At 37.7% G+C, this 21703-nt stretch overlaps 1 protein-coding gene across 26 annotated transcripts in view; it reads left to right on the top strand.

Moving 5' to 3' along the window:
* Positions 1–21703, top strand: part of PTPRK (protein tyrosine phosphatase receptor type K) — a 390148-nt gene that overhangs the window by 298263 nt on the left and 70182 nt on the right. For all 26 annotated transcript variants that reach the window (XM_087941283.1, XM_087941299.1, XM_087941305.1 and 23 more), the window contains exons 11-13: positions 2648–2753; positions 13021–13294; positions 16343–16379. In XM_087941283.1, the coding sequence (XP_087797409.1) occupies positions 2648–2753; positions 13021–13294; positions 16343–16379 (417 nt within the window). The remainder of the gene's footprint in view (positions 1–2647; positions 2754–13020; positions 13295–16342; positions 16380–21703) is intronic.

Here is a 21703-nt window from a genome sequence, read left to right on the forward strand (position 1 = left end):
ACCACAAGGACCCATCTTAAGTCTCTAATCCACAAGGACTCTATATACAATAACCGATGGTCTTACAGCTTATTATTAGTTTAGTGATAGATTCTGGGCCTTTTCTTTGGTGTTACCTGGAGTGACCAAAAGTGAGTACCAGGAGAGAGTGAAATGAACATGGGGCAGATTGTCCTTACGACCACAATTGAGAGCAGAATTTCTATCATGAAGTGATGCAGTTTTAATCTGAGACCACATCACTTAGTGACCACAATCCCAGCACTCCCAGTTGCCTTCAATAACCAAGAATCGTGGGTCATTAAGCAGAGGTTTCCCAGGGAAGAGCACAGGGCAGCCACACAGAAGTGGGGCCCCCCACGCAGGCTGTGCACAAATTGAGGGGAGCTGCAATGAAATGCGGTGCAAACCTGCAGCCACTCCTGGAAGTCTTAGCTGGCTCAGCCTGGTCCAGCAAATACGATCCAAAGCTACCATGCACCCGGAAGCCTCAGTCACCTCACCAGGCCGAGCAGCACTTAGCAGCACTTACAACTGCAATTATAACTATGCCTACCCACCACCCACTCACCTATGTCTTTTTGGCAGCCCTGCACAGTGGCATTCATTTGGACATGTCCTTCTACTGCCCTGGAGCATATTTAGAGCTTGCAGTTTAGTTTGTCCATATCTTTAAAATACCAACCTATGGAACATCATGAAATACTTTTTTAAAAATTAGGTTCTAATTCTACTAATTTACTACAAACTTATCTTCTCTTAGAAGAATATTCTGGTTAGAGAATTAGAGAATTTCTTGATACCAACGTCCAGATATCAAAAAGCAGCTGGATACAACAAAATAGGTTTTTTCCCCCTTTTGTCTTGCTGCCAAATGTTCTCAATTAAACAGTTTGCATTCTGTGACTCCCTGAGAAAGTCTCCTGCTTTTCTTATTGTTCCCTGCCAAAGACTGAGTTTGTCTTGACAATAATAAATTAGCAGCTTGAATAGTGGTTTGGAGAAACTGAACCAATATTGGGCTGGTTCCCTCTGGTGCATGAAAACAAAAGACATTAGAGCTCTGAGTCAGACAAGTTTTCTTTCATATAGAACTTAAATTAATGGTCTCATTTAGTGCTGTAAGAAATATTAAAACACATAAAATATCTCTGCCTAAGATGCTCTGTAATGAGGTCAGTTCACTCAAGGTAACTTCATTTCCATCAAAATCTTTAACATGTTGGTTATCAATAATTTCAAATTGATTTAAACTGTTCTCACGAGAAATATTTACTTTTTCTTTAAAAAATCTCTAATAGAGCTAAGGTGATGTTCAGGGTGTATAGTCTGAAGAACAGGTTATTTTTAAAGTCCGGGTATAGTTTAGAAAATCCCCTTGAGACTAGTAAGATTTTAAGTTATGCTAAGAATGTTGACAACTTACTGTACTATTGTCACGATTCATGGCAAGGGCTAGAAAGTAGTAATAATTTCAGTTGAATGGTTGAAGATTTTATTGGCTCCTGAATGGTCTACTTTATCTTCATATGTAACCAAAATGAATTAGATGCCTCTCCAAGATATGCAATATTCTGCTATAGTTTTCATGTATCCTATTTTCCAAACAACCACATTTCATAGTAGATTTCTTGCTCAGCTCAAACTAACCCTATATAAAATCTGGACAGAATATAAAGGTAAAGGTTTACTCTGCCAGTCATGTGTGATTCTAGGGAGTGATGCTCATCTCTGTTTCCTAGCTGAGGAAGCCAGCATTGTCCAAAGACACTTCTGCAGTCATGTGGCCAGCATGACTATATGCTAAGGTGCACCGAGTGCTGTTATTTTCCCACTAAAGTGATTCCTATTTATCTACTTGCATTTACATGCTTTCGAACTGCTAGGTTGGCAGGAGCTGGGACAAGTAATGGAAGCACACACCATCACATGGTACTTGGTCTTAAACTGCCAACCTTCTAGTTGACAAGCCCAGCATCTTAATTGCTTAGCTGCCACGCCCAATGGGATAGAAGACTGTAAAACAAAAGTGAGGGATTGTTGTAGCATTCATGCCAATTTTTTATAAGTCCTATGATATAAATTTAGATGATATTATTTCCCAAGGATGAAGTGGTCAAGAGCACAGTTTCAGTTATTAATTTATATTGCTGTAAGGCATTACTAGTTCTTTTGTCTAATATTAACTCTTAGTGCTATTTTCTGTCCTGACCAGCTTCGAAGTTGTTTTAAATTATAGCTATTGAAATTTTAATTGTATTCACTGCCCTGATTGAAAAAAAGATGGATTGGAGGATTGTTATATCCTTGGGTGGACCACAGCAAATCCTGATTGTATGAAGTGTCATCAAAGAAATCCAGTGATTCTATAATGGTTCCACACACAAGAAATGGGAGAGAATTCAAAGAAATAACAATATTTTTACATTTAATAAGCTTAGAACATTTGAAAATCCTAATCAGTATTGCAGTGTTTCAATGTCATGACTGAATATATTTGTAACTTAAACCCCATGCGACACATTACTAGAATTTGCAATTTGCTTCACCAGTTTACAAAATTGTCATCAAGTAATTTTTGTTTGTGAAAACCTGCTAGAAAACCTGCATATTTTTTAACAATGATATCCTTTTTTGTTAAATCCAGCTCCCACATTACCAGATTACGAAGGTATTGATGCTTTTCTCAATGAAACAGCCACAACCATAACTGTACTTCTGAGACCAGCACAAGCCAAAGGAGCGCCTATCAGGTAAAAATAGAAAATACATGAAAATCCTCATATTAAAAAATGGAGTGGGGGGGAGAGAAATTGAATCAGCAGCTGGCAACCTTTTGAGAGTTGTGTGATCACACATACACGTGGCTACGCACGTTTGACAACCAGAGGAGAGAGCAGATAAGGAGATATTACTATGATATCGTGCAAATGGGATGGGATATTTCCACTTTTGAATTGGTTTCCATGTTTTGTTTTGCTTTGCTTTGCTTTGCTGTTTGGGTATGCCATCCCTATAGCTAACATCTTAATGCATTAAGATTGCACAACTTACAGTATCCCTTTATCAAAAGAGTTTAAGTAAGTGAAAGAATGATCTGAAGTCTCTGTGATGTAACTGTCTTGCACTTTGTTAACTGCTTTAGTGTTTACTCTGTGATTTTTAAAAAAAAGCTTTATTCCAATATAGTAGGACTTACTTCAGTGGCACAGGCACAATACTGAGTTGCATGAGACTACATAATTTAGATTTCCATCATTTCTGTTTTTGATTTAGATAGAAATTATGCATTGTAAAAGTCGTCTTGTCATGTATACATGTTCTATTGTCTTTCTTACCTGCTCCCTGCACATGGCCCTTGAAGCAGATGTTTGATAATCCAATTCAAAATTGCAGGTTCTGTCAATCATTTCTTAAGATGCAACATGCTGCGGTAGTCACAGTTCTAATCATGGCAGAATCGTGTCTTGCCTGCTAGGTACTATATCATAATCTGTAGTTTTTTTATGGCCTCCTGAAGCTGTAAGCCAAACAGCAGATCTGAAATACAAAGGACGTCTGGATGAATCAGTGTTTACAGTAAAATATAAAGCTATTTCTTACCAAGCTGGAAATCCTCAGCTCAGCTAGTAAAGAATAAATATTTATTCAAAAATGAGATATATGTGGATGTACACAGATACACATGGGAACAAATGATTTACCTTTCTGTTAAGAAGTATCTTCAGATTTATAAATAAATATATCAGGAAATTGCTAATGAAATATTATGAATATTCTATTGATTTTATTGTTAAATGCTCAGGTTCAAATTTACCATCTCCTTTGATATTGTCTGATCTTCTTATATATATAAAAGCAAAATATCACTCATACATCATCACAAAATCTCCATAACCATAAGCCTACAAACTTGAAAATTGGCATGTATATTTCTGTTGGCTTCTAGGTGCTCACTAAGAAAGGATTTTTCGAAATGACCATCAGAGCATTCGTATTTCCTATATTATTATTAACACACTCCGATGCTAAGGAGTTCTACTCCCCCTCCCCACCTGAAAAGAAATCTGTTCCAAATGCAAAACACAAGCAGAGGAGAAGAGTTTCAGTTTCAGTTTTAGTTTCACAGCAGCAACTAGCTTTAGTACTGAACAATTGAGCTAAGCCATGCCCAGGCTGCTTGCTGTCTTCTTCTTGCTCACACAGCAAATACTATTTCAGTTTCCAAAAAGCCTTCAACTCTCTCACACACTGACAGGACGCTAACCAGATGAATATGGTTGGATGCTGGTAGGCAGAGGCAGAATTTTTTCCCCTTATTTTCCTTCCCCAAAACTAAGCCTGACCACGTAGTTTCATAGCAAAGCATGGGTATCCAGCTAGTATTGTCTAAATTAACATAAAAACATGAGAATAGTTCTAGCTGGATCGGGACAAGACCCAGCACTACATTTCTCACAATGACCAAAAAAATGACTTTGGGATACTCCTAATTGGGAACTGAACACATATAGTATTCATTGTTTCCCTCTAACTAGAACTTGAAATCATGGTACTTCTAACCTAGAAGTCCGATAGGGCAAGCTATTAAATATAAATAGCCAGCGAACCTGATATTCTCTCACACTGATAATATTACCTAACCTGGTAATGAAACAGGAAAAGAAAACAAGAAAACAACCAAGCTCAGGGAGAAGCATGAACCAAGCAGTTCAATTCTGAGCTAGATACATTCTTTTCTATTGGAATAGCATTATGATCAGTTCTTCCTTTCGGTTTCACCACACATTTGTGTCAGATCAGATGACAATCACTATTTAGAATTAAATCCAGGGTTTTAGCTTCCCTAGTCAGTTGAAAGACTCCTTATCCTAATTTAAGTTGTTTAGGTTGTTTAAATGTAGTTTATTTAAACACACAATACAGGTAGTCCTCGACTTCTAAAGCTCCTGTAGACCAGACAAGGAATGATGGATGGAAACTGAACAAGGAGAGATTTAACCTGGAAATAAGGAGAAACTTTCTGACAGTGAGAACAATCAACCAATGGAACAGCTTGCCCTCGGAAGTTGTGGAAGCGTGATCACTTGAGACTTTTAAGGAGAGATTGGACTACCATTTGTCAGAAATGGTGTAGGGTCTCCCGCTTGGGTGGGGGGTTGGACTAGATGACCTACAAGATCCCTTCCAACTCTGATTATCTGTTATCTGATGTACAACATCCATTTAGTGACCATTCGAAGTTACAGAGGCACTGAAAAAAGTGACTTATGACCATTTTTCACACTTACAACTGTTGCAGCATCTCCATGGTCAAGTGATCAAAATTCAGATGCTTGGCAACTGACTCATGTTTATGACAGTTGCATTATCCCAGTATATGATTATCTTCTGCAAAATTCAGACGAGCAAAGTGAATGAGGACGTCCGAATCACTTAGGAACCTTATTACTAAATTGACAATTGATTTAACAACTGTGGCCGGAAAGGTGGTAAAAATGGGGCAAAACTCACTTGACAAATGTCTCACTTAGCAAGAGAAATTTTGGGCTCCATTGTGGTCATAAGGTGAGGAATACCTGTAATTAGTTTATTTACTAAAGGCGATGTCTTTTTATAGCCTAAGCATAAATATACTGAGATCACATGAATGCCATTGCAATCCACCATCACTGTACCAGCTTCTCACTGTTAGCCTCAAACATCTTTCAATAATTCAAAATCACCTTCAGACTTCTGATTAGAGGGCTCTAGCATATTCTTGGATCTGATTTATAATTGTGGCCAGACAATGCCTTCTACAATGATTCTGCAGAAAAACCCAGACTCCCACTGTTTTGTTTTTTATTAATATTTATACTTTAGGTGCAGTGGTGGGATTCAATTTTTTTTTACTACCAATTCTGTGGGTGTGGCTTGGTGGGTATGGTGTGGCTTGGTGGACGTGGCAGGGGAAGGATACTGCAAAATCTCCTTTCTCTTCCCACCCACTCACCTGCTTTCCAGCTCCGTTCTCCTGTGCAGTGCAACAAAAGAAGCCGATCAGCTGGGACTTGGGAGGCAGAGAATAGATGGGGATGAGGCCAGTCAGAGGTGGTATTCCAAACTACTCAAATTTTCTGCTACCAGTTCTCTAGAACTGGTCAGAACCTGCTGAATAACCCCTCTGTTTTGATGTAAAAAGCAATACCTTTCCTGAGACATCCAGAGGTGGTATTCAGCAGGTTCTGACCAGTTCTGGGGAACCAATAGTGGAAATTTTGAGTAGTTCAGAAAAACGGCAAATACCACCTCTGACTGGAGATTTTATTGTATCCTCCCCCTGCCACGCCCACCAAGCCACGCCCACAGAACCGGTAGTAAAAAAAAATTGAATCCCACCACTGGATACATCCTCTCCTTCCTTATACTATGGAATGTTCATATCACCCAGATTCCTTTCAATTCCTCCAGACTTCTATTCACCATATCTGTGCTTTTGCTTATTCACAATCAAACATTCTAATTCCCTTTCTTGGCTTGGAGACTTTTAGCCTGCCAGAGAAATATAATGCATGTCCTTTTTCAGTTGCCATTAATGCAAATCGTTTCCTGGCCTTGTCATCATCTTTTGTCTTCTGATTTCTATGGCCATCCATTAACCCATTTCCAACATTGGCCATCCATTGACCCGTTTCCAGCATCTATCATTTATAATAGACCCAAAGTCCTGAAATGTCTATAGTATCCTTTTCACAAGGCTATGTTGCCCATCACTAGCTTCCCTTGGGATCAATTTGAAGGATGCTCTGGCACCTTCCTGATATTGCTTTTATCATCAGGCTGGCACCATTTTAAATGGAACCCACCTCTCTTTCACAGATTCACTCTTGTTCCCAGAAGATTCTCGAAGTCTAAATCTTAAATAAAATCTTACCAAGCCTATCCCACTCTGACACTTGGCTTTATATATATGCACCCTACACTTTTTAGACTTAGACTTAGAATAACTTTATTGTCACTTTAAATGTACACTAAGTGACATACTGTCAGCATTCGGGGGAACCTCCATTCCAATCAGTAACTCTGAGACAGGCATCATCTCAAAATTATTAGAATAGCAGCTGGTACATCTGTGGAATCTCAAAACTAAAAGTTTCCCAGACTTCCCACAATGTCCCAAACTACAAACCATCCCTTTTCCCCCCATCACCACATCACATGAACCAATCCCAAAGTAAGTTCCTTTTTGTTCCTGTGCCACACTCTATGACCTTGAACTAACAAAAGAATTTTATTTTGTCTACTAAGAGCTACTCAATTAAAATCACCCCTCTCCCATTTTCTCAAGTATGTGGCAGCATTGAATAAGAATTCCAAAGCTGACACATAACATTAAAATGAAATTTCATTGCATACAGCTCTCAAAGGGTCACCATCTCCAATATACAGTACATAAACATGACTAAATAAATAAATATTATGCATATATCCACATATCCACATATATTATTATATGACACAGAGAAACAACACAGTTTAGTTCAGATGTATACAGTATGTGGCAAGAATTATAATTATTCTAAACAGGATGGAAATTGACATTGACAAATTTATTGATTACTTGGTACTTTGGAGAGCAAAGGCCCTGTTGGTTGGGTTGCATTGGCTGCTCAGAAAAACAAGAGCAGCTGTGTCTGTAAAGTCTTAAGATTAGTTGCCTTGTTCCCAATGGAGTAGTCCATCTGTTTAGGTGAATCTTTGAAACTTAGATTCTAGATTCCCAAAATGCAGACAATTTTATATCTTTTCATTGAAAGGCATCTGGACATATTCATAGAATAAACTTTTCCACTTTGTTTATCACCCTTTGCTCAGGCTGCTTTTTGGTTCCGCATCACACTCACCTTACTTTTTGCTACTTGAGTAGATTTTTACCTGAACAAAATAAACAATATATGAATTTAATATTGAAGTGGTATAGATTTGCTTCTGGCTCATTAACCCTGAAAGGTCATAGTTATAACTATAATCACATCCAATCTCGATTAAGAGCATTTTAATTGATTACTTGACATTCTTTTCAGACATAGCATGGCCTAAACCTGTGAGGTAATTTGCTATTAATAGTTGGATACTGTGGATAGGAATGTAACTGAGAAAACAGATACTCTACTATGGTTTTATTATTTCCATATTGCAGACATGGAATCATCCAAATTATGACCTGCTAATTTATATAGAGAATCCAGGGATTCATGTTTAACAGTTGTTATCTATTCAGTTTTCATTCAGTTTCACCGTACCGCTCAACTTTTCATTGGCAGATTTTTCATAAATGTATCAAAACTCAGTTATCCAATGTTCAGTGAGTTGGGGATACAATTATTGTTCCTTATTCCATGAATTGCATTGAATTCTGTGGTTAGAAGAATGTCCTTTGATTTTTCTAGCTCAGAGATAGACTCTGCTAACTGTGTGTGCATTTGTGTTGTTCTTTTTAAATTCTTCCTCAGCGGGAAATGGCAACACAGCCCTGCAATCAAATATTTATTTATTTATTTAGGCAGTTTATATGACTGCCCATATCTGTGGTGACTCTGAGAGGCTAATGGCTGTTCAGAACAAAAGCAACAACAAAATAAAATGCATAAACAACAGCCAAGGTAAAAAGCAATTAAAATAGCCATCTCATGACCTTGAACAAGGCCTTGTGAAGGACTGTATCCCCATCAATCAGAAACCCAATGTTTTGGAGAGAGTCCTGTGAGAACATAGGACTAATAACACAACAAGATTTGGAAAGCAGCTTGAAATTTTGACTAAAAACAAGGTCTGGATAGTTGAACTATAGTTAATGAAGGGCAGAAGGAAAATATAGTTTGCCTGACTTTCTGATTATAATGGCTAGGGATGGACTCATAGGATGAAAGATGAGAGTATCTACCATGTTTTCCCAGAAATTCTTTGAGCTTTACTCATTTTGTCCTTGGCACAGTGGCTTTGTAGTACTTTTGCTGCCACAACCTATCTCAATAGGGAATACCGCCCTCCCCCACTTTAACATCATAGGGTAGAACAAATCCAAAGCCTCTTCTGACAAATGAAGGAATACATGAATGATGAAAATAAATTAAAAATCTATTATGTTCCCTCCCGTAACTGTAGTGTAACCTTGAACGTATTGGAGAAAACCAGTCCCTCTCCTGTAGGAGCCAAAACAATGTAACAAGCTTTATTTGTAAAATGAGTTTTATTTTTTTAAAAATAAACAGCCTCTTGTGAGAACAATGACTATTGGAGAAATTGCTCCTAGAGCATTGCTGAAATTACAAGCAGTGTATTAAAATAATCTCCCAGAAAATAGTTCAGGAGAGAAATAAGACTGATGGTTTCTTGAGTTGTTCCAGTTTGGATGCACTCAAGAGCTAAAGCGATTCCATATCCATAATGAGAGAATACAAATGGCTGAGCCTGTCCAGAGAACCTGAAATTATAGCCATTAAGCAAGAATGTTAAAATCTCAAGGATGTTAAAGCATTTAATGAGTGACACTCGCTGAAATAAAACCTGAACTCCTGAGAGAGAGTTCTAGCTGAGCTTTGGTACCCAAACAATTTCTAAAATCATAGGTCCCTTCCTGGTTCAGTGTTACTTTAACTCACATTTTGTTTTTCTCTTGAACATCCAAGCTTTCATTTTACTGTTCCTGGGAGGTAGTAAAAGCCCCACAGAGTAACTTCCAGGCTTGGGTTGTAAATCATCTGCTTTTTCTTTGCCTGGTTGAGAGGCTTCGCTTTTGTCCAATTTGAACAAATTTGGATTGGTCTTCCTTGTCTGCCTACATGTTCCTATCTATTGCATGTATGTTTAGATGAAGCTGTTGGTATTGAGGTCAGAATAGCAATAGAAATAGCACTCAGACTTATATACCGCTTCACCGTGCTTTAGAACCCTCTCTAAACTGTTTATGGAGTCAGCATATTGCTCCCAATAATCTGGGTCCTCATTTTACTGACCTTGGATAGATGGAAGGCTGAGTCAACTTTGAGCTGGAAGAATCAAACTGTCAAACTGCTGGCAGCCAGCAGTCAGCAGATGTAGCCTGCAGTACTACATTCTAACCACTGTGCCACCATGGCTCTTGATATGGTTGAAGTGACCATAGATAATAAATGTGGGGCAGAAGAATTTCCCATTCCACCACAGAAGGCCTTTATTTTATCCATGTTTAAGGGATGAATAGTCTTATATTTGCAGCTAGCAGATGATTTCAGAAAATAGGACATAGAACATAGGATCCACGGGAGGGCTTCAAAAATTTTAGCAAAGGGTTCTCTGCCTGGTTGCTGGGTGGGTATGGCCTAGTCAGCCTCCTGCACCTCGGTGTTTTGCCCTCCCCGGGCTCTAGAGGCTTTCCTTGAGCCTCAGGGAGGGCGAAAACAGCCTCCCCAAGCTCCAGAGGGTCTCTGGTAGCCAGAAACAGGCCCATTTCCGGCCTTCCTGAGCCTCTGTGCGCTTACTGCACTTACCTGCATCCAAAATGGGCCGTGTAGGGACTCCTGGGAGAGCAGGGTGGGTGGGGCATGGCCAGCCAGGAGTGGGGTTTGGGGGTTTCCGAACTGCACAGAATCTTAGCTGGGGCTCTCCTGAACCCCTGCAAACTCCCAGCAGTCCACCCCTGATCTGATCACATATCTGAACCAGTTCAGATTATCGGTCCTTCTGATGATATATATATCCTGGGTTAAATATCCTACTTTTTGAAGTGACCACTTTTTATTTTATCATCTTTCATTTTGTCAGATGGCTGGGAGAAAGATCCTGAAATAATTTACATTATTATTCTGGTTTTAAAATGAGAGTTTTAAGTTCAGCTTCGTGATTGATGGCAGTGTCAAAAGATCAGAATGCTGCATTTTCAACTGTTTGTAACAATTCATTTGTTTTGCCTCTTTCTCCTGCATGAAAAAGGATTATAATTATGATCTCCATTGAAATGGGCATTTTCCTTAGAAATGACCAAGTGCTATCTTTGAGATGAAGCTAATGGCAAGTTTACCAATAGCTTAAATAAATAAATATTGGTGAATTTTGTATTGCAATATTAAATAGGCTGAATGCCATCTGCTCCAACAATTTGTCAGTGGCAACTATAGGGAAAGGAGCTGACTATTTGGAGAGAGTGGACAGATTTCTCTCCATCTGTTCTTGCAATACAAGATGTCGTTTATATTTTAGATCTGCATAGTTGTAAGTCAAGATGTCATATCAAGGTCAAAAGGTAGAGATGCCTGTCAACATGCTTTGTCTTGGAATAACATGACAAATGCAATTTGGTGCTTCAGGCATGGCTTAGAGCTGCCCTGTTGAGCCTTAAAACTGAGCTTTCCCTATGATCATTTCAAAGGCAAGCGCTTACTTTAAATGCTGCAATTTATCAAGCAGAATGTTTAATCTATTACAAATTACTCTATGTAATGTGAAATCTGGTCTTGGACTGCTCAAATGCCAAAGCCTTTAAAGTTGAAAGGCTTTCCTAGAAGCCCAATCCTGTGCTCAACAGATATGTTGAGCTTTTAACTCTCAGTATTCTCAAGTTATTTCCGTTCTCCAGTCCTTGCATAGCAGTTTGAAACGCACCTGCAATCACCTTCAGTTTTGCTGATCTTGAAATGCAGGAATCACTGCAGGCTAGGTGGTACCTACTCTCCTGCTAGCAACAGAAGAATGAAAAAAAAAAGCCCATGCCACCCATGAACCATCTTTATAGATTGTGCCAGTCCCGAAGAAACAAAAATAACCCTATGTCTTGCTCCCACTCCACACAAACAGGAAATAAAATAAACTGCAAGTGCATCCAATTCACTCTCCTGTTTTTATTTCATTTTATTGGTATGATAATGTATTTATTTAGGCAGAAATCTGGGTGGTTAACATGAAGGAAATTAAAAAATTAAAATTAAAAATTAAAGTCTCTTGTAAAATTGAGAGTCAGGTGCTAGGCACAGGGTGCTGAACCTTTTGGTTGGGGAGATTGTGATGGATGGAGAGAAAGCTGAGGAATGGAGATGCAAGGATTCCCACCATAGGGACAACAGACTGCCATAACTTATAGCAGAATTATAAAGAAAATGAACCCTCTGATAAACGAAACACCCTGACTGTGATTTGGCCATGCCAGTTGAGGCATATCAACATGTTCAGAACTGATTGTATTCATAACATGGACAGTGGAAGGTAAATACTGAAGCAAAGGGTGTGTGTTAGTAAAGTCTGTATAATCATTGTTCACAAGAACATCATCATCCCAAGAACTTTTTATAATTACTTTGTCGTTATGAATGCTAACAAACCTCTATGAATACCAACCTACAATTTAGAAGAACAAAAAAAAAATGTGCTGTAGGCCAACTTATGCGGATGACTCACAACAACAATATCTAGAGAACACATCTAAAAGTAAAGTTGTTAACTGACTTGGATCAATGGCATAAAACAGAGTTCCCCAACCTTTCTGGCTTTGCGGCCTGGTTGGAGGGGGGGAGAGGGGATGGTTTCACATGAGCAATGGGGAAGTGCACTCACACAAGCAGCTCCAATTTGCACAAATGGCATGCACACCTACTTGCACAAATGGAGTGCACACATACATGTTTGCCCGGTGCTTGCGCAAGTGAGGATGCGTGTGCACATGCTCATCAACCACTTCCACAGCCCGGTTCTGAAAGGCTCAAGGCCCAGTAGTGGGCCATGATCAGGGGATTGGGGACCCCAGAATAGAACATGGAAGAGATCAGAGTATTTTTATCCCATAATCAACCATATGTCAAACAACAACAACAACAACACAGTGGAGATTCTTTGCCATTAGATTCCTGGAAGGACAAGACATATAAACAGAATAGAATTGGAGTAAAACCAGTACTTCCAATCTTGCCATCTCTTTAGTATAGCCTTTTAAACCAAACATGCTGCACAATGGCTATATAGTGATGTACTCACTCATTCTAGCATTCTTCCTCTCTTGGTCTTGAACAGCGCCTATCAGATTGTGGTTGAAGAGCTGCATCCTCATCGGACGAAACGAGAAACCGGTGCAATGGATTGCTACCAGATTCCTGTCACCTATCAAAATGCCCTGAGCAATGGTTCGCCCTATTATTTTGCTGCAGAATTGCCTCCTGGCAATCTTCCAGAAGCAGCAGCTTTCACAGTTGGTGACAATAGAACTTATCAAGGCTTCTGGAACCCACCTTTGGTGCCTCGGAAAGGGTATAATATCTACTTTCAAGCTATGAGCAGTGTTGAAAAGGTAAGTGCATACAGGTTTTTCTTCTTTCTTGTTCGTTGATTCATCCAAACATTCATTCATTCAATTTTGAACAATCCCAACTACAGTATGACTCTAAATCAGTTGTTTTTCCTGTACTGTAAGACCAAGACTATGATCAAGAGAGATGTCCCAACATCAGCATGGGAATTTTGTCTCTCTTTTTTTGTTTGTTTCTTACCTGCCATGTGTGGTAAACAACTTGTTATCCTTGAATAACATGGATATTTTTATGGGTTAAAAAAATTCTACTGTTTATGCCACTTTCCTTAGAAATGTAATTTATGAGGACTAATAACAATAAAAGAAAAACTTCAGTATAACCAAAGATCTATAAAATATTCTTAAAAAACAAAGAAACTGTCCAGATTTCAACATTTGGATTCATATTTTGGTATAGTTCGAGATATTCTATTGCCTGAAAAAATATCAAGTATCCATGCAGGTATGCATGTGTCTTCAAGGAAGGAGGGGAGCAATTGAAATTGACAATCTCCTTTGCCTTAGTAGTATCTCAAACCTGTCAGCAGAAATATGATGTCTCATTCTATATAATTCTAATTCTAATTTCAATTTGTGGGAATCTTTGGTTCTCAGGTCTTCGTCCTTAATCGGGCTTTCTTTCTGAAATGAAAAAAAAAGTTTATGTAATCCATAAATTCCACATACAACATTTTTAATGGGAAATATTCTGCCCAAAAATATTTAAAGTACTGGTTTCAGTAAAATCAGTTTAGCCATCATATGGCTTTTCATTTTCAAAACAAATAATCCTCTTCATCTCTCTTTCACCGTTCAAAATATTAAATTGCTTTTGGTAAAAGAAAACTTAGGTTGCCTGGCAGACTAGTACATAAGTACCAAGTTTCCATAGCCTTCATCCCATATTTCAAATAAAAAGAATACATTTTTAAAAGCCATTTATTTGAAATATGATCTAAGTCTACTCCTTGTTTGTACAAAAACTCAATGAACAAGTTAGAAATTACTTGACTGCTGTGCAGGTGTTGAAGGTATGACCAGAGATTCCTACTGCAATTTCTTCACTGTTTGAAATTTTAGTGCCACTGAGTAGTGCTTCTATTTCAGTATGTATATCAATAGAGAATAAAACAACAGGAAGTTCAGAACTGCTGGGTACTTGTAAGTGTGAAAAGCAACATGACTTGATAACTCCCATGCTGATGCCATTGAATCATTTTCTCTTATAAACCAAAATATGAGACAAGAAAAGGAAGAAATAGCATTTGGGATAGTTCCCAAGATATTTAGGGCTGTGATTTCCATACTGTGAGCATGGCCTTGTATAAAACCTTGGTCACCTGCTTATGATGTCCCCGTAGCAGATGGTTGGGAAAAGATGAGCGGAGCAAGGGAGGATTTGTCGTTAAATTGGTAGTCTTCAGAATAATTAATGTGGTTTAGAAAGGCTGATCTTCCTACCCTGCCATTTGCATTTTGGCTGCAATTAATAATATAGATGTTTCAGCTTCGGTGATTTTACCATCAAACCGCTAGAATGAACTCTTGCCTAATGTAGTAATTATAAAAATTAGCTGAATATTGTGGCAAGATGGGAAAATGGCATCATTTTTAAGACCATCCTACAATGTCTTGTTGAAGGTGGAGGATTTTCCTGAAGCTAGTATGTGCTTAAATCAATGACCATAAAATTGGTGATGTATTCTCAGAGATGGAGCGGGGGGGAGAAGATCAAATTAAGTGGTAAGTTCAGTTGAGAGGAAGATCAGCAGATGAAAAACAGAAGGCTTAACATAAAATTTTTGAGACCATATTGGTGTCAATATAGAAACATACATGTGTGTGGAAAGATGCCTAATAACAGACAGACTGGGTTCATATTCATGCTAATCAGTGGCATGTGTAGCCATGGTTCTTTGAATAAAATACAGTTGGTTGTGTTCCCATAGCATACTAAGCCAAAATAAGGAAACCATGGTTTGGTTTACTAGAATTGGGAAACTGTTTGCCAAGTATGGTACGATTTGCTCCCAGCCTTCAATTGAGATGGCAGAAATTAAGCTTAAAATCCTCTGAATAAAAAACATTTTCTTGATCTCTGAACCTGGGCTTTAGGGGAAAAAACTATTTTACAAATTCTTTTCTAGATGGTATGTGACCCTTCTTTTTTGTAATTTTAAACTTGGATTAGAGATTTTTAATTGGGGATGGAAATATGAATATAAGGAACTTTCTTCCACATTTGATGGGAATGTAAAATTGGATAGAGTATTTAGTTTTATATATTAGTTGTGTCACAAGTATTTATCTTCCTATATATTTAGCTTGCATTTTGCTAGATCAACAGGATGATATTCAAATCATACAGTATCTTTGTATTTCAATAGCTAGGGAGAGAAAGCTTGGTGTAGTAGATGACACATCAGGCTAGATATCAGAAGACCGTGAGTTCTAGACACAATGTCAGTTGAGTGACCTTGGGCTAGTCATCCTCTCTCAGTCCTAAGAAGGAGAAAATGGAAGCCCACTTGTGAAAATCTTGTCAAGAAAACTGGAGGAACTTTTCCTGGCAGTCACCAGGATTCAACCCTGACTCAAAGGGACAACAACAGCAACAACAAAAAACACCTAAGAATGGGTTAACATATCTGTTGAGCACAGGATTGGGTTAACTTAAAAAGTTGACCTTCTCCTACCCATCTAGCATTCTTTAGCAGTTAAGCAGTGAGTTGTTCTTGCTGCTGAGATTATATATTCAGTTAGAATCAAGAGGGGGGGGCAGGAAAGGGAGGGAGAGAGAAATTAGCTAGATGCACTTTTGCTTACCTAAAATCCATTCCCTGAATATGCAAGCAAACTTGGAAGATTCAGTAACTCTTGGAAAACTATAAAGATAGATTAGTGCAAACTCATTTTGCCTTTGCATTTAGTACATTTCTTACTCACATCTTCATCATCCTATAATTTGTACATAATAACATGCATTAAACTACTGTTTTAGAATTTGCCAAGATGTATTGGACTAAATGTATTTATTTTTTTAAACAGGAGACCAAAACTCAGTGTGTTCGAATTGCTACTAAAGGTAAGAGATTTTACCCACCCATTAATAAAAGGGCATAGATATTTTGATTTTTTTTTCCCAGAGAGTTTACATTCTAAGACCTATTATACTTCTTGTACAATGCTTGGGCTCTGTTTGATGTTGTACCATGCAGACAGGGGTAATCTTCCCAGGAGATGAGTTACTTTAATGCTGGCTCAGTAAAAAGTTTGCTTGTAGGTGCAAAATACAACAGCAGCATTATTCCAAGCTCTTGTGCCAATCATAACTGGCAATAGTTATTCCAAAGAACAAGTTGCTCAGAGCCCGGATTGTTAAGTTTTATTAGGACAAAGTTTAATTCTAGCAAATAGTTTGCTTTTGAATTAGAAACCTATTATAAAGGGTAGATTAGAGGAGGAAGTTTCTGGTTCTCTTTTTGATGTCAAGGGAGAGAGCTTTGTCTCTGTTATGAAAAGAGTTCACAGAAGGGTTGTATGCATGTAGTTGTACTTCTTCGATTTCTTTTATTATTATTTTTTAAAGAAAATCTTATTTCACTGATTCAGGGGTTCAAGTTCAAGTTCCAGTGATAAGTCAGAGAATTGGAAAAGATAAAAACAATTTGTAAAAAAAAGTACCAATTTGTAAAGTTACAGAACACTAATTGTGATACAACATATCTAGAATGCATTCTTGCCTAATGTAAATATGCCACATTGTAATTGTCATTTTTCTGGCAGTTGTGTTCTTAAAAACCTAAGGGTGTGTTGGGGATGATAAAGTATCACTTCTTCAATCTAGAAAATGAAAGGCTAAATACCATGGAGATTTATAATAAATGCCTGTAGATTTTTTTCTTCCCCAAAAGTTGAAAAATACATCACTGGCTACTAAACCTTGCATTTTACTCTGATAGTATCTTGCCATGTTTTTACCATCCTTGCTACAGAACAGAGCTGTATGTTTGAATGTGTGTATGCATGTGTGAAGCACTTCTTTTCAGATTGTTACATTTTTTCAGGACTGCAGGGCTGAATCTGCTCACAGTTTTTTCCAAGTGTGTGTATTTTTGCCTGGTTGTTGTAACTATATCTACTCCTTTACAAATAAGATAGCTAAACTCATCCATGTTTTGTTTTACACATGTTATTTTGGATTGTATTAAGCATACTAGGATTCTGCGTTATATTTTAGGTTAATTTGGCAGTGGCACTTCTATGAAATGCTTATTGAAGCACAGATAGGTTTTATAGCTGCACTACTCAGGAAAGTAGTGGGACAGTGCTTCCACATTATTTACTTATCATGGGATAATGTAGGATGCAAATGTAGCCCTAATGCCATTAAATCAAATTAAATTCAAACAGACTAATGAATGATTTGATTATGTGACGTGCCATAATTGTGTGGGTGGTAAGGAACCACATAGATAGACACTCTCTAGGATCATCTGTTGCCAACTTGGCCTTTGCAATTTTTCTAATGCTGTATTCATAATTACTGCTATAATTGAGTCCACCCAATTTATTTCCTTCGCTTTTTCCACATTGCACATTAGGTCTTCATATCATGTGTCTAAACTATGATAATTTGATTGTACCTGGAGTAAGAAATCTGGATTGATTTCTGCAATATCTATTTGTTTGCATTCTCAACCTTCTCCGCCATCAAAATTTAAAAGTGTCAATAGTTTTTCCATCCTGCTTCTCAATGCTCAGCTTTCAGTTCCATATGTCAGGATTCCAAGTAATATACCCATAGCAAACAGAACACTGAGCAAGTAGATTCCTTAAAGAACATTTTATTGGATATATCATATTGGCATGGACTGGTGAAAACTGACTCTAAAAGTTCCCACAGTTTTCATCTAATTAAAAGTAAAAAATTTCCCCACTTTCCCAACCAGTCAGTCACATGGCCCAATCATGGTGCTGTCTGGTTATTTGGAAACTTCAGTCCTCCTCTTTTCAGCCACCTGTGGGAGTGTCCTTGGTTCTCAGGGGAAACTATTTTGTTTTGGCTACAAAACCCCAACTATCTCTATTCCCCCCACCCCGCTATACCTCATCACCAGTATGGCAATGCTGAAGCCTTCAAGATGGCCTCAGTCAATCTAGCTTCAGAGTTGACACTGTATTCTGAAACTACTGACAGCATAATTATTTTTATATTAAATATTATAATTATAATCTTTGTAGGTACAGATCCTTTCCCAAGGCTTTTGTGGCTACTGTAGCATATTGCTGATTCCTTTGTTATTTGTGGTTGAACCTATAAAGCAGAAGCTATCTACAGCTATCTTCTTTGTTGATTCTAACGACAGTTGCTGTACATGTTGCCATTAATTATGTCTTCTTTCTATTTAATTTTTGTCCCATTTTTTTCAGTATTCTCATTACCATTTTCAGTTATCAGTGTTTAGGTCTTCAGCCCTAGTGTTGACACCATTACCAGTTGGAGGTTACCTTTTTCCAATTTAAAAACCATAGTCATCTGCTTCCAAGCCAGCCTCCCCCAGTAATTTTATTTATTTTACTTTATTTATTTGATTTCTATAGCCGCCCATCTCAACAAGTGATCCCGAGTGGCATACATCATCATAAAAGCATAAAATGAAAGAAACCCAGAGGGCATGATCTTTGTCAGAACAGCACATCTCCTAATCCCCACCAGCTGACATTTCTTGGCTCTAGCCTATATATCCAGCATATTGCTTGAACAAATAAGGAAAGACTATACAGTCTTGTCTCACTCCTCTGCTGACATTGAGTCAGTCTGTTTTGCCCTGTTTCACTTGGACTATGGCTTCCTCTGTGTGTGTAGGCTTTGCATAAGGACAATAAGATTCCATGAGATGCCCATTTTTTTCTTAAGAACATTCCACAATTTGATACAATTTCTATAATCAATGAGGCACTTACAGGTTTCTTTTAGTGTTTTCAATTTTCTATTATTGAGTGTACATCAGCAATAAGATCTCTGGTTCCTTGGCCTTTTCAGATGACCCTGATAAACATATGCAAAAGCTGTTGCCCAGGCAACAGGAACTGAATACGTTTTTTTTTTGTTAAGTTTAGAACAGCCAGATAACATCTGGAAGTGACTCAAACAGACCCCTCCCTAATTTACTTTTTTAATTATAAGAAAGAGGAGGAGGTAACAGCTTAATTAGACTTGTAAAATTCTGTTATTATAGCCAATAAAAAAGTGAAGACATTGTGCTTGTCTAAGATGCTATAATTCAGAAATACAGGTTGTTGTTGGACAGATTGATATAAGTAACAATTATCCTATAGATCCACCAAACTTTTCATTCATAATCAAAGCTGTGGTTCCTAAATTAGTTGATGCTGCAGTATGTTGCAATTCACTAAGGCATGCATTTTTTTCTCTAATAGTGGTGATGTAGGAACAAGTAGTTACTGTTTATTCTTTGCTACTTTTGATTATCCAAGGTCCCTTTGTGTGACTATCTGACAGTAAATTTTAAATTGCTTAATACCTTTGGAGGTTTCAAGCATTGCTCAGAGTAGAAACTACAAAATCAAATTATTGTGATAAGCACATCACATAATCCCAAGCAATAAAGTGCAAGGACCTAAAATCCCTTTGCAAACTACTTGGCAACTATCCCTAACTCTGCAAGCATCTTTCTCCCTTCTCCAATATAACAAGACTTTCCATCAGCCAAACTTTATCACCTATAAAACAAACTTTGGCTCAGCTGGGTATTTGAGCAGAATTAAATTCCCTCCAACACACACACTCACACAAGTGGGCTTGTGAGCACACATATATATGATTCATTCTTAAATTGTTTCCTTTCTGCTTGTCTTAATGACAGAGAATTAATTGTGCCTGTTCCAGGATTAGCAAAGTTTTCTCACTTCTAGGTAAAGAAGATGAAAAAAAATATTATAATGGATCTTTCACATCAAAAATATCTTTGGAAATATTGGTTTGTTTGTTTTTTAGGCTTCTAATGCTAGAGGGCTGTAGAGATATCTGCATGAGCAATTATTTTTGTGTCTCTGAAGACTTGATAAGTATTTTAAGATAAACTTCCCAATGTTTATTAGTTCATTTTAAGTATGACTCAAACATTTCAGTTTCATTTTGACTGAATGAAATAACTGGCATAGATTTTATTAGCATCTAAAATAAGAAGTTAAGACTTTTCCATTTTAGTAGTTACTTAAAATCACAACTAACATTGTAAGTGAAAGGTTTTTTAAAAAGCCACTAAAAGCATCACAAAGTGTAGATATCTGTTAGATGAAAGAAACCTTTTAATTTCCCAGAAAAAGAAAACAGAACAAACTACCAACCACCTACAAATTTGTACAAAGGAAGAGTAAATAAACTGCTATGATTTACAATTCCAAATCTGCCAATAACCCTCAAAGTCTTGGATGAAGCCTCCAAAATTTCTCCAGGATTATTAATTTCACAAGGGGGACACTAAGACAAATAGCAGTGAGAAAAAAATGAATTCCTTAATGTCTTACTGACAAGCTGAAAGAAGTCACATTTGTGAAGCAAGCTAGTACCCATCTGAAAGTCCTTAAATAATTCTGGTGCAAAGAAAGTAGTTCTTTTCATAAAAATGCTAATGATGAGAGAGCAAGTGGATTGAAAACAGACATTATAACACCTCATGTGTAGCTCTTGTGAGAAAAAAAGCAAATATTAAGTATCACCAGAGAATTGGGTTATCATTTCAAAGATATTTTCTCATCTAAATAGAGAAAAGGAATCACTATGGATTGACAAAAACAAAATCAGTGGGAGTGACTTCCAACTTCCTGCCACTTTCCCTATTGAATTCCCTTGTGGGAAACTTGAAGTTAATATCAGAAATCTCCCCTTCCCTTAACAGATTAGGAGTTGGAAGGGACCTTGAAGGTCTTCTAGTCCAACCTCTTGCTAAGGCAGGAAACCTTGTACCATTTCTGACAAATGGTTGTCTAATCTCTTTTTAAAAACTTCTAATGTTGCAGCACCAACAACTTCTAGAGGCAAGTCGTTCCACTGATTAATTGTTCTAACTGTCAGGAAATTTCTCCTAGATTGCTTATCTCCTTGATTAGTTTCCATTCATTGCTTTTTTATCCTGCCTTCAGGTATTTTGGCTGTGATATTGGAACACTGTCCTTCCCTTCCCAGTAGGCAAGTAAGCTGGGGGAGGGAGGGAACAAGGGATTCTGGAACTGGCTGAAAAGTATAATGGAACTTTTCAAATGAAGAGTTAGGTGGTGGGTCAGGGAAGGCATGCAGGGCTTGTCATGGGTCTGGAAATTCATCAGGGTGCACAAGAAGTGCCATTCACATCTGGTAAGGTACATGGAGGGGTAATGCGGATC

The sequence above is a fragment of the Pseudonaja textilis genome, chromosome 1 (assembly GCF_049901715.1).
Source record: "Pseudonaja textilis isolate UNSWEBS1 chromosome 1, rPseTex1.2, whole genome shotgun sequence".
NCBI classification, from domain to species: domain Eukaryota; kingdom Metazoa; phylum Chordata; class Lepidosauria; order Squamata; family Elapidae; genus Pseudonaja; species Pseudonaja textilis.